Genomic DNA, 13,392 nt, shown 5'->3' with positions numbered 1-13,392 from the left:
AGCCCCACTGCTCGACAGCGGGCGACAAAGGCGCCAGAAGTGGCGTAGAGGGAGGGCAGTTCCCCGTCTTGGATCAGGGTTCAGCACACAGCACTGCAACCAGGAACAGCGCCTCCTGCCCGGCGCAGACAGCCGAGCCGGAAGCCAGCGGAAATGACGCCCGCGCCAGCCGCCGGAAGCGGGAGCCGCCAGAAACGTGTCCAATGGGAGCCGGGGAGCGGCAGGGGGCGTGGCGGCGCGGGCCTCCCGCGGCTGCCGGGGCGGTGACGGGCGCGGGCGGGCGGCGAGCCGGCCATGCGGACGGCTGGTGACCCGGGACCCCACGGCCCTGCGCTCGTGCCTCGCGCCGCGGTAGCCCGGAGCTCGCGGGCCTAGCGGCGGCCTTTATCCCCTGCCGTCGCCGTCTGCCGAGCTCCGGCCGGCGCGGATGCAGCTGCTCCGCCTGGGCTCGCGCTCGGGGCTGGAGGAGGAGCGGCGGCTCCGGGCGGCATGCGATGGGGAACTGCTGCTGGACGCAATGCTTCGGGCTGCTCCGCCGGGAAGCGGGTCGGCTGCAGCGAGCGGGCGGAGGGTAAGCGGCAGCGCAGGCCCGGGATGCCCGGCCGGGGATCGGCGGTGGTGGTGATGCCCGCCGCCCCCGTGCAGGCTCCCTGTCCCTGAGGACTTACCTCGGGAGGTACGGTCCCCTGTAAGCACCTGGCACTGCCGCCTGGACACACCCTGCTTTGATTTAACGCCACAGCTTCTTGTCTCCGTGTATGGTTTTCCTTTTGGGCCTTGACAGAACAGGTGAAAATCTGGCCCCAAGGTTGATGCCTCAGGTGCATTGTCAATAGAAGTCACTTCTGCTCCAGGCTCTGGTGAACTCTGTTAGGTGAAGAGCTGCAGGATCGCAGTGCACACTGGCCATTGAAGCGATTGGCGCGGCTGGATGTGAATCTTTTCATAGTAATAACTTAGAATTTTGGAAAGGAATACCATGCTGTGATTGCTACCCTTATGCTTGATAATCTATCACTGAGCAGCACTTCTCTTGTGAGGAAAGAGGAGCCTGCCTCAGATTTTTCTATCCAATAGCAAAATTGTGTGATTACTGTTGTACCTTTATTTCCTAGGATAGTGAAGGAAAAAAAAAAAAAACAACCGGGGGCACATAGCATTGATGTTGATTTTATTATTCCTAAGTCTTTCTCGGGAATTAAAACCTAGAATCAAAAAATCTAAGCCAGCCAATCTAGCTAAAGAACATACCTGTTTTGAACTTTCTTAAGCATGGTGCCAAATTTTCAGCTAATAGCTTTGTATTGGGAAGCTTTCAGCATACACAAACTGGAACCAAGTGGTTTGTAATTCGAATCTTTGAGTCATGGGTGCATTATAAAATGATTCACTAATCAAGCAGTGTGTCAAAGTAGCTAAGGTGTTACACTATGCGTCCCTAGATTGGGAGGAGATGGACTTCAAAGATTTCTACTTAGTTCGGTATTTTGATTTTCCTGATTTCTGTACTGTTACTTTGACAGCTGTTTTGCATTGTGATCCAAAATCATGTTATTCTAAGTACTGTGTGAGTGAACTCGTTTGTGAAGCTGTGGAAAGGGGCTCATGGAAGAACTGGACATTACAACATCTTTGACTTTATTATCATTCCTTGGAAGGCTTAGCAGGCAAACTCCGGGCGGGAGTGCTTTGAGTTCTGTGGTAGACAATGCTTTTGTATTTGACTTTGGAGTACATTACCTGGGTTCTGTAAGAACCGTGGGTATTTTTTTTAACAGTGACTTTACAAATGATATCTTCACTACCCACTATTCATTAAAATTGGGGGTTCTGGCTCAGCCCAGGCTTGGCAGCATAGGATAGTCTAGCAGGGTGAGATCACGTGAGGCATGTGATCCTTGTAGATATGTTGCACTGCTTGATCGTGAGTCTGTACTTTGCTTTTGGCTGACACCTGAGTGAGTCCTAGGGGCTGTGGATACCGATGTCTAAGACCATGTGATCTGTCTCAGTCCTGTTTCTTGTCATCTGTAAGCATAGGCTTCAAAGTTCCCTTACTTGCATCTTCCCATAAACGTACCGTTTGGTATTAGTCTTGACAGCTCTAGCAGCTTCCTGGAAGCATGTCGTTACTTGCACAGTGGTATTAATCTGCTTTTCAGTCTAGTCTCTCTTAGTTGTTTTCCTTTACGTGTGCATCTGGGCAGTTCATGGGTACGTGTTTAAGTGAAAAAAATGGGTAATCACAAAAGTGTGCGTTGATTTTATGTCACTGTACTTATCAGGGCTAGAAAGAAATAGGACATCCTGGGCTCTGTTAGGCTCATTTACTCTGGACTCCACCACGGGAGCTTTGTGATTTGAGGCCTGATTTTTTAGCCTTGCAGATTTCCCAGGAGTCTCTGTAAATGAGATCACTTGCTCTATGCTATGTAATCTCAGCACTATAATTATCAAGTATGCTTGAGTGTGCTCTAGTATTTTATATGGTAGGATACCTGATGACCAGTCCAAACATCAGTATAAGTGCTAAGGCATCTTGGAGACCTTACTACCAAGAAACAAAATACTGACATCCCGTTGGATTAGCCTTCTTCATTTGGAGGGTTCTTCTCCCGGCATGTTCTGGAGAACTCCGGGTGCTGGCCAGTTGTTTTCTCTGGACAATACTAGAACTCTGTGTATGCTACCTTGCCTGGCTTATGCATTGCTGGGGCTCAAATCTAAGGTGTCACACTGAGCTGCATCCCCAGCCCTACAAGTTGTTTGTCCTTAGATGGGTTCTTAGGAAACTAGTTGTGTTGTATTTTAATTCCCATCTTTAGATTGCTGTTCAGTTGCCCATCCTGCCTCAGGTGAGTTGTTGTGTTCCTCACACGGGCGTGATCATGTTTGGGGTGCTGTCTGACAGCTTTCAGCCCCTTGCATTCTAGCAGCAGACTTGCTTCTAGGTGATAGTTCACAGAGATTAGCGTTTCCTTTCCTAGGGAAAATGGCTTTAGTGCTTGTCAATAGTTAGCTACTTACTATGTGCTGGGCAGGATTCTAAATACTATGTTACCTTACTTATTCTTTTGCACACCCCTGCCAAGTAATAACCGCTATTGAAAATTTAGTTCTCTATCCAAAATGCATGAAACCAATTTCTTATTTTAAATAGGATGTTGGAGTATTTCTTTTTCTTTTTCTTTTTTTTTTTTTTCTTTCTATAGACAGCACTCTTAGACATGGACCCAAGTTAAAGCATAGAGCTGATTTGTGTTTCATACTCATCTGTGTACTTGACCGTGACTTTATAGAGTACTTTCAGTCTGCCTATGGCTTTTCACTGTTTGCTTTGGGTAGCATAAGCATAAGCAGCCTGATCTACCCAGGCTGGCCTCCAACTCTCCTGCAAGTTGAGTGTCTTCCTGTCCTGTGAATTCAAGTATGGAGTTCCCACGTTGTGGCCTCTTGTTGGCTCCCAACAGCTTTCAGAGCGTGGGGCATTTTGGATTTTGAACTTTTAGATTAATGGTGTTCAACTTAATCATGTTGTAGACGGAAAGCCAAGTCTTGAAAGTTTAGCTTGCCTGAGATAACAGAGCTGAGATTGCAGTCAAAGTCCCTCTGAGACCAGAGCCCTTGTCTTTACCTGGGAAGAGCTCGCAGCTCTTTATCTTCTCACAGCCCTTTCTTCCCTTCCTCTGTTTTCAGAGGAAATGATTCTTCCTAATCATTTTTACTTTTGTTTCCTACCCTCTTCATAGAAAGTCAGTCTGTAGTCACCTTAGCTGTGAACAGGAGGGTCATTGTCCTTCCCTCCAAATCCATGTCCTCAGATCCTCTCAGGGTTACTTCTGTGTCCTTACCACCTCCACATCTGTGCTGGTTAGGTGTTTTTGTCAACACGACACCTGAGAAGAGGAATTTCCTACATCAGATTGGTCTGTAGAGTCCTCACTTTAGTGCTGACCCTAGGATATCTCCAGGATAAAGCCCAAAATGTATATGTATCCTTCTAGATAGCTGTATTTTTTCCAGATTCTGCATTATGTATTTCTTCCTGTTTCCTTGTCTTGTCCTTGCTGTGTTCTTCCCTGAGTCTATTTCTTCCCTATTTCTTCCTTGTCTTCACCTACTTAGTCATCTTTTCCACTGGCAATTCAGGAATTACTTTCCACAGTTTTCCTGAAGCATCACCAGCCCTCTGGAAATAAGAGCTCGCACAGCACTGCTGAACAGCCTGCTCTCCTGAGCTCCACTTCCCTACTTAGCTTGAGCGCACACTCCTGGGTCCCTATCCATGCTGATTCCGGATTCTGTTGAGTACCTAGTTAGTTAAGTTCCTAGGACGTGGAGATGCAAGTATTTGTTGATTCTGTGGCTAGAGTTTCTTAAGTCTGTTAAGTTGTAACACTGTTTCCTGGCTTTGTCTGGGACCCTTTCTCCTCTCCAGAGTGATTCAAACACAGCCTTGCTTTATCTTACCTTTGCATCTACCCCAGTTGACTATAAGGTTAATTTTTATTGACTTTCATGTTCTAAATAAGATGCTTTGCCCATTGTTCAGTAACTTAGGGAAGGAAGAAAAAGAAGACTCGGTTCACAGAAGAAAAGAGGTCACACGTTTCACTCTCCAAAGAGAGGACAAGTGATGTCAGGTGCTGCACACAGTGTGAAAGGTGAATGGGGGCTCAGGCATGAGCTCCCCCACTCTGTTCCTCTAGAGCAGGCTCTTCTCAAAAGGTAGTGGCTCTGTCTGTCTGTTTGTTTGCCTGTTTAGCCTGTCTTTGCCTTGACAGAGGGAAGATATGTCTCCACTGTTCTTGCAAGGCATAAAATAATTTTCTGAATATGCAGTCCAAAGCTCATTCAGAGGCACTGCTACAGTAGCCTTTTTTACTTTATGATTACCAGTTCTATACCGGCCTGCAAAATACCTAACCAATTGAAAAACAGCACGTACCGTCCAGTAGCTACAGTGGTAGATAAAAATTGACATGTGTGATGAGGGACTGGCTCCAGTGGAAACTAAGTGCCACAGTCTGCTGTGTGCACTTGTGACCCAGAAAAGCCAATGGTTTGAGTTCCCAGTACCTGGGCACAAGAGAGCCAGGGTGGCAATCAGGCAGTGAGGCAGAGAACTGGACCTGTTCCCGAAGGCGTGACATACTGTGTTGACATCATCTTATCCCTTCAGAAACTGTTCTGTCGTCCTCTTTGTGATAGCCTTTGCCAGGCATATGATTTATAGATTGATCTGTCTTCCATTTGAGGGTGGGAGATGCCTTGGGAAGCTTTTAATTTTTTGAAGACTTTGGAACAATCTACCTTGGTTGCTCATCATTTATTTATAATATCCAAGAAAATATGACGGATTATCTTACTGAGGTTCACCAGGTATAATATAAAACATGTCAAAAAAGAACAATGCCAATGTAGTTTTGAGTTTCATAGGGTTTTTTATTTTTTTATTTTTTTCTTCTCACTATGCAGCATAACACAGAAGCATTAAAAACTACATTTTCAGCCCGCTCTCAACAAGGTTTAGATTTACCTTAGTATCGATCTTGATAACAAGGTAGTAAGTTTGCAGACATTTCCATTTCTTACTCTAAATTCTTTTGTTAATGTTCCATGTACCAACCACAGCCTCTTCTCTGCCACTCTCTACCTGTTAAACCACATTCACATTTTTAGTAGTATAGTAAATAGGCAGGAATCTGTCTGTGACAACCCTTGAGGACACAGGGACTATCTCTAAGTCATCCAGGATGACTCTGGGCTTTGGAGTGTGCCAAGCTAAGGAGGGAAATTCACTTGTGTCTTTTCTAGTTAGTCACTGTTTGCACACCTTGTGCTGGCTGCTTTTAGTTAACACAGTGTCGGGTTTCTCCGTTACTTTTCCCCTCCCTTTTTCCTAGAGCATACGCCTGAGTTGGTGAAAGTTAAATATACATATGATGTGACCCCGACTTATTTTCTTTCTTTCTTTCTTTCTTTCTTTCTTTCTTTCTTTCTTTCTTTCTTTCNTCTCTCTCTCTCTCTCTCTCTCTCTCTCTTTCTTTCTTTTCCTTCCTTCCTTCCTTCCTTCCTTCCTTCCTTCCTTCCTTCCTTCTTTCCTTTTTTCCTTCTTTCCTTCTTTCCTCTCTTTCTTTTGGTTTTTTGAGACAGAGTTTCTCTGTGTAGCCTTGGCTGTCCTGGAAAACTCACTCTGTAGACCAGGCTGGCCTCAAACTCAGAAATCCACCTGCCTCTGCCTCTGCCTCCCATGTGCTGGAATTATAAGGCGTGCGCCACCACTGCCTGGCGACCCTGATTTTCTTCACAGCTCATCCATGTGACCTTTCTGTGTTTCTTGAGGCCTCTGTAGCTTCTCACATCCCTCAATCTTACCCTTGCATCTTTGGCTTACTATGTTTACTTTGTGTGGTAAACACACACACACACACACACACACACACACACACACACACACATATGCTGTAGCACCATCCAATTCTGACCCTGCTTCCGTGCATCACTTCTCCTAGATCAGGTTCTTCTCTATCTGTTAAGGATTTGTTTATCTGTTTCTCTCAGGGACAGCACCCTAGTCCCAGCTCTCAGGGCCTTATCTGCAGCCTCAGGTTGATTACCTGCATTATTCATGTGTTCACTCTGCCTCATCCCCTCCCCTCGAAGCTCCCTCAGACCCTTGTGGTTCCTGGCACTTGAAGCAAGCTTTTCATGGTGGCATACCCAGCTAGATTTAAGGGAAGAATTTGTATTCATGTTCCTCAGTAATTACTTTAAATACAGTAAATATTAGTCGTACACATTTGTTTTTTCTCTCAGTGATTTTGAACAGTTGGTCCAAAATTCTCATTTTCATACTTGATCATCCACTCATTTTGCTTCCTGTGTAGCACTATATTGTATTAATATACCATAATTTACCTATTACTTTATTGATAGACATCTCTGTTACTTCAGGGGTGGTTGTATTCTTTCTCTTTTTTTCTGTTACCATTAATAGGCATTCTAATAATACCCCCTTCTACACCTATACAAGAGAGTACCAGGAACGGAATTACCGGGTCATAGCTTATGCATACTTTCATCAGTGTTAAAATATATTAAAGTTTTCCAAGTTTATGCCAGTTTATACTTTTACCAATTCAATTACCAATTCATTGCTCCACTTTCTAAGTACTGCCAAAGTACGTTTTTCCAACTTATTAATGTGAAGTGTTGGGTATTTGTACGAGAACTTCATTATAACCCTATGTGCCTGTAGCAACTTAATGTGTATATATTTTTTAAATTCCCTTAGTGATAGCAATGGAAATGTAAGAAACTAGATTAAGTAATAGGAGATATTAAAAACTGCAGTGGCTCTTCTTAAATCTCAGATGAATGGAGGACATGACTGTGGTCACGGGAGGATTCTGCCTTGGTATTCACACTGATGACCACAGATAAGGTGCAATAAAAACGAAGTTGGTATCAGAGTTCAATTTGACAGGATAATTCCATACATTGTGAAGAAGGTAATGACTCTGTCTTAGGCCATAACAGACACTAATAAAACTGAAGTGTTGGCACAAAGCTAGACTGCAGGAGTCGGATAGCGCAGTCACCTTCATTAACAAGGTGACGGCCTCCTACCAAGTTGGAAGAATCACTGCTTTACTGAAGTAGTTACAAGGATTGAGAAAGCATTTGTCCTCCAGCCCCTTCCCCTCCCCCCCCCCTTTTTTTCTCCTAGTTCAACTACCCAAGGTGGGCAGCAGTGTCTGGTCAGAAGTAAGAATTCATTGTTCTGTTGATTTTTGCTGTGGGTGGGACCTGGGTGCCTCCTGACACTTACTTACTGTTGCCATCTTGTTGTTTGCCAAAAAGTCATACCTCCAGGAAATTGGACATCTCTGAACTTGGGAGATGTCTAATGGCTCTGGTGTATTATCATCATAAATGAAATTAATTGGAAGTTGAGTAGTTTGGCCCTTGCCTACTTTCTTAACTGTGTGTGTCTTTTCTTTCTCTTAATCCTACTGTTTGAAATCTATATCAAAGAAACACCATCTCTTCCGAAAGAATTGAGTATCTGTTCTCACATTCTACAAATATGAAGACAGAGAATCCGGCTTTCCCCTTATAAGAATGATAGAAAAAATCAGGTCTTCCATTCTGGTTTGTACTTTTTTTTTCTTAAATAGATTCAGGAACTTTTGTACAATCTGACCCACTTACGTTACAACAATAGTAGTTCTAGCCAGAAGGTTGGCTGTTGTAGGTAGTAGTATGATTCAAATTATTAGACCAGGCTTTCTTTGAATGTCGTTAGCTGTTTACTACCAGTGTCTGGTGAAAATGGTATGAAAGATGTAGTCATGTCCTATGTACAGAAGCACTTAACGGGAATAAGCATATAAAATGGGCATGTTTAGTCTCAAAGCTGCATACTTAGTACTGGATGTGTGGCAGTGTTTTCAGCTGTAGAACTGATGAATTAAACAGGACAAATCAAAGACGATCAGAACGTTTGTCATATATTGTCACACAAATATGCTGAAGAGCTTAGTTACTGGAGGAGATATTTCAGTTACTTTTGTACTGTCTTTAGAATCCAGTTCAGTTTAACATTTTATAGCCCTCCAAATTCAGACTGATTGCATTTCAAGTGCTAGTGGCTGTCATACTGGACAGTGGAGAGCTCTCTAGGGTAACAGTAGCCATAGGGGTAATGAGGAAAGGAAATTTCTCTGAGACACGTGCGAGAATTAGGTCAGTTTAGGGCCTATTCTGTGTACTTGGTGAATGTGAGTCTGTTCTTTACCATGTTAACACTTCTCTCTCTCTCTCTTGGCTCACGTCACACATAGCTGGAAATCAAGTCAGTGATATACTGATTTCTTTCTTCCTTAAATTTAGGAGAGCAATTCTTGTACCTTTGTGAAACACAGGACTCAGAAGACCAGAGTAAAGCCAGCCTTAATGTCTTTGGCTTGTGATTAGCTTGGTTGATTTATTTAAACATGGCAATTTGTTTTAGGCAACTATAGACATGGTTTCTCCATGCCCCAGGCTTTCACCTTTGGCTGTGTTTGTGCAGATATAGAACATTAAGGTATAAATTCTTAATTTAAGATGAAAAGTCAGCTGCTTGGAAAGTGTATAGTAAATGTCTTTTGGTAAGGCTATCCTTTTGCTTTGAAATGACCAATAAGGTAGGTGTTTGTAGATTCGGAACAAAGGAACAGCATGCCAGTGTAACTGATCTGCTAGGGACAGTTTGGTTTTGGTCTAATTTACCAAAATTTAACTCACTCTCCCTCTATCCCTCCACCCCAAGAACAGTTCCATTCTCCCATAGTAATTAGATATAAACTCCTTTAAAACTATAAGAATATATGTATTATATGTATTCACTCTGTTCCGGAGTGAGGGGGTGCTTATCAGTCATCTGGGCTCCTAACCCATCCATCATTAAAGCACCTCGTTAACCTTTTATCAGGGTTATCAACATGCGTATACATGTTCAGCTCATAACAAGAAGTTTAAGTATGGGAGGGGAAATACTGACATTACTGTCTTTGCGTATGACCAACGTTCCTTAGGGGTAGAAAATCAATCATTTCTTGAGTTTGAAGCAAGAAAGAAAAGAAAAAATGCTTTCTGTAGTCTGGAATAGAGAACAAGCAGTTGTTCATACCCAGTGCTTTGAGACAAGCCTGGATGCTCCGAAGGCTGGCTGCGGGAGCTCTCCTCATCTTGCCCTGTCCGCTCCAGCTCTAGAGCACTCCCACAGGGGATTGTAGACTGACGTTTATGTCAGTGTTGCTGACTTAGCATTAAGTAGGTTCTTCCACACACTCTTGCTTCATGTGGACGTTGATCTCCAGACTGCACGGCTGTTCCATTTCTAACCTTCCTCAGCTCTGACAGGTGCATTCGTGAGTGCTGCCCTCTTAAGTACTCCTGCCTCTCTCGGCACATTCTGCCAGCCTTGTCTTCAAAGGACTTCTCAGTTCTTCTGTCTGTTACCACTGTGATCCTAGCCACTGCTATTCTCCTTTGTGCTGCTACAGTGCTTGCTAGTTGGCCTCTTAAAGCAGCAAATCATCTCTAAAATCCCCTAGGGAAGTTCTAAATAGAGCTGAAGGCTTCTAAAAACATGTGTAAGGAATTTGAAAGATGATGGACTTAATTGCTCTAGTGAAACAACGAAGCTGAGCAGCGATTGTTAATGGCTGCTAGAAACCATGGTAGAGGGCTAGTGTGCTGCTTTAACCACGGGTGGGTTAGGAGCCTGGGTGATTGACAAAAGCATCTCCCCGTACTCTGGAATAGAATCGCAAAGTAGAAAATAAAAAGTCAGGACAGCTCTGAGTGCTGCAGCCAGCAAGGATCTGGACCAGATCTCTTGCTCTCAAACCCTCAGAGCTAGCTCAGCAGCGCCTCCGCCACCAGGACCAGCTCTCCCGAGTGCTATAGCTGGTGAGGGTCAGGGCCAGCGGAGACCCAGGGCTTTGAGTTGACCCAACCCAACAGCTAGCCCATCTATGAACTGCTGGAGCATGTGACAGGGCTGGTTGTGCAGGATCTCCATGACACAGGCAGCATCAGGATAGTTGAAAGGAGCCCAGCAAGGTTCTAGTATTGATAGTAGAGCAGAATCAGAGACCTCGGACCAGAGCACTGTCTCATTGCAGTGGACATTTGCAAGCAAAGATGTGTGGACGAGGGTACACTGTGAGGCACTGCAGCTGCATAATTGTTCCATTTCTAACCACAATGCTTGCTTTTTTATTTATATTTATATTTCTTTTTTATTTGCAAGGGTGGAGGGCAGATACAAAGGGAGGGGGAGATGAGTGGGGATGGGGTGTATGATGTGAAATTCACAAAGAATCAATAGAAGGTTTTTAAAGTCAGGGTAGCTTTTATAGGAAATACTAAAAATACCTGTCCCAAATTTGTTAGATTTTTAGCAGTCAGTAGTATGAAAGACTTGAATCTTGGTGTCCTTCCTTTGCTTAAGTGATGGGGTATTTACTGAAGGGCACTTCTGTGAACTGACACACTGCCTGTGCACTAAGGAGGCATCCTTTAGATGGTACTTAAAAGCATTTGACTTTCTCACCATGTTCCATTTGGAAAATTTGGAGAACAGCTATAGTTTTTATATGGGTCATTGTTGGCAAAATAGAACTGATCAAATTTAATACCGTACATGTCTGTGGAGGCTCTAGTAGGCGCCAGCAGTGTTTAAATAAATAAAGACATCCATAATTAATTTTAAAATGTACATATCTACTTGTTTTTAGAAAAACACCATAGTAAAGCTTCTCTTTAAAAAAAAAAAAAAAAAGATGCCTGAGTTTGCCAAATTGCATATTTACTTTAACCAATCAATATGCTCTTATTACTGTAGGAGTCAATAAATATTCTTTGTGAATAAGATTTTAGTCTAATTTTTTTTAAGTGAAGCCCTACAGATCTCAGAAAGATATTATCTGTGTTTGGTTTCCAGAGAACAATGAACAAACCAAATGAAGTCTAAGGGTATATAGTTTGTCCAGTCAGGCAGGCAAGAATATGATTGTGCTCACTGTAACCAGTTGTGGCTAGAGAGGCCAGAGACATTTGACTTGTAAGTCATACAACCTGGTGTAAGTGTAGCGCAGTGGTAACTTCTCTGGTTTTGACTGTTTGGGATGTCTTATATTATCTTAGTATTGCCAAACTTTCTCTCATTATTTACTTACACCACTCAGCAGGCCTATACAAGAAGAGTTAAATCAAAGTCAGATTGTTGAAGCAAGGGGGTATTGATTGCATGTAGAGAAACAATTGAATACCAGAAGCAGGAATCCTGTCAGAACACAATCCTAGAATATTCAACTCGCTTCTGGTTTTGCTTGAAAAACTAAAGAGTAGAGACCCTGTGTGGCTAGAGGGTAAAAGATACTGTGCTTATATTGGATTATTCCACTAGCTTTTTGAAAAAGCCAATCTAAAGGGAAGGCACAAAACAATGTATTATATTGGTGTGCTTGTCTGATCAAACTCCCGCCATATATAGATTAAAGGAGGAGACAGGGCTGACCTTGGCTCACTTTAACCCATGGCTGGGAAACATGTGCCATCACATCCCGGCAGCCAAGCTCTCTGCTGCTCGCCTTGCTTCCCTCTCATGTGTTCAGGACGCTGGTGCTTGGTGTGTCCTTTACAGTCTCACCCAACCTAGAATCCCCTGAGAAGGGAGTCCCAGAAAGCTGGCTACATCAGGTGAGTCCGAGCGTGCTTGTGAGAGGTGGGGTTGGTCACGTGAGGTAGGAAGACCTGCACTGACTGCGCACCTGCATTTCACGGCTGCGCTCTGGGAAGGAGAGGGAGACAGCACTAGTCTGCACCCGTGAGCTCACTGCTGTCTGCTTTCTCCGTGTGCTATGGCTAGCTGCTTCAAGTTCCTGCCACCCTGACTCCTCCGCAGTGATGGCCTTAACCTGAAACAGCGAGCGCACCCACCCTTGCTCCTTTGAGTGGCTTCTGTATGGGTGCTGTATCACAGTAACAGGAAATGAAACTTTAAAACGAGGTTTCCTTCCATTAATTCTCTTTGGGGAAATGCTGTTACAGATCCCAGGTGCTTCTAAACGCAGTCAGTTGACAATGAAGATCAACTGTCACATCTGTCAGCTAAAAAACTGTCACAGGAAAAAATATCAACATTAATTTCTTTGCTGTTTTTGTTAGTTGTGATAATGCATCATTTTCTTACTAACTGTTTAAGCGCCCTCCATCAGACCTGCCCTGACTCCAGAGATGTCATCATTCAGAGAGACCTTTTCTGTCTAGGACACCTGACAGATCAGGACCTGTAGGAGCGAAGCAGTCCCTATGTGGGGCTCTTCCCTTTATCCCCTGTAGTGGGAGCCGCACCTGAGTGAGAGGCTTAAAGATGCCTAGTACTCTCAGCAGCAGCAGGATTTGAATTGGTCATGTCTGGAATGGGCGTGGTCATGTCTGAGATGGGCGTGGTAGTGTAGTAGAGCTTATGTTGTTGGTGCAGACATGGTAAGGAAGGTGCTCAAACTGCATCTAAGTTTCAGAGAGAGGTACAGAAATGAATGACCAAAGGAAAAGGAAGTTTGCCCCACCCACCCCTTAGAAAGTTAGAGTGGGCGTTTGTGAGCTCTTTCCTTTCATTTGTGAAGGCATCAGAAAAGAACAGAAAGCCCTCTATAAAACATGTGGCCCATTATCTAGAGGCCTGGCAATGTAGCCAAAGCTGGATTTGACTCATAGCAACCCTCCTGTCTCAGCATTTTAGGCAATGGTGTTACTTACATGCAGGAGCTGCTGAGCTATTCTGCTTCACACATTGGCCTGTGTTATCCTTTCATAGTTGTGATGGTTTAC

The 13,392-nt window shown here is 44.0% G+C and overlaps 1 protein-coding gene across 2 annotated transcripts in view; it reads left to right on the top strand.

Moving 5' to 3' along the window:
* Positions 1-203: 203 nt before the first annotated feature.
* The window catches only part of Ap1ar (adaptor related protein complex 1 associated regulatory protein), a 29,584-nt gene continuing 16,395 nt past the window's right edge, over positions 204-13,392 (top strand). For both annotated transcript variants that reach the window (XM_021196229.2, XM_021196227.2), the window contains exon 1: positions 204-571. In XM_021196229.2, coding sequence (XP_021051888.1) covers positions 495-571 — 77 coding nt within the window. In that variant the 5' untranslated portion in view covers positions 204-494. The remainder of the gene's footprint in view (positions 572-13,392) is intronic.

This window comes from Mus pahari, chromosome 4 (assembly GCF_900095145.1).
Source record: "Mus pahari chromosome 4, PAHARI_EIJ_v1.1, whole genome shotgun sequence".
In the NCBI taxonomy this organism is placed as follows: Eukaryota; Metazoa; Chordata; class Mammalia; order Rodentia; family Muridae; genus Mus; species Mus pahari.
This window is presented reverse-complemented; position numbering and strand designations above follow the sequence as displayed.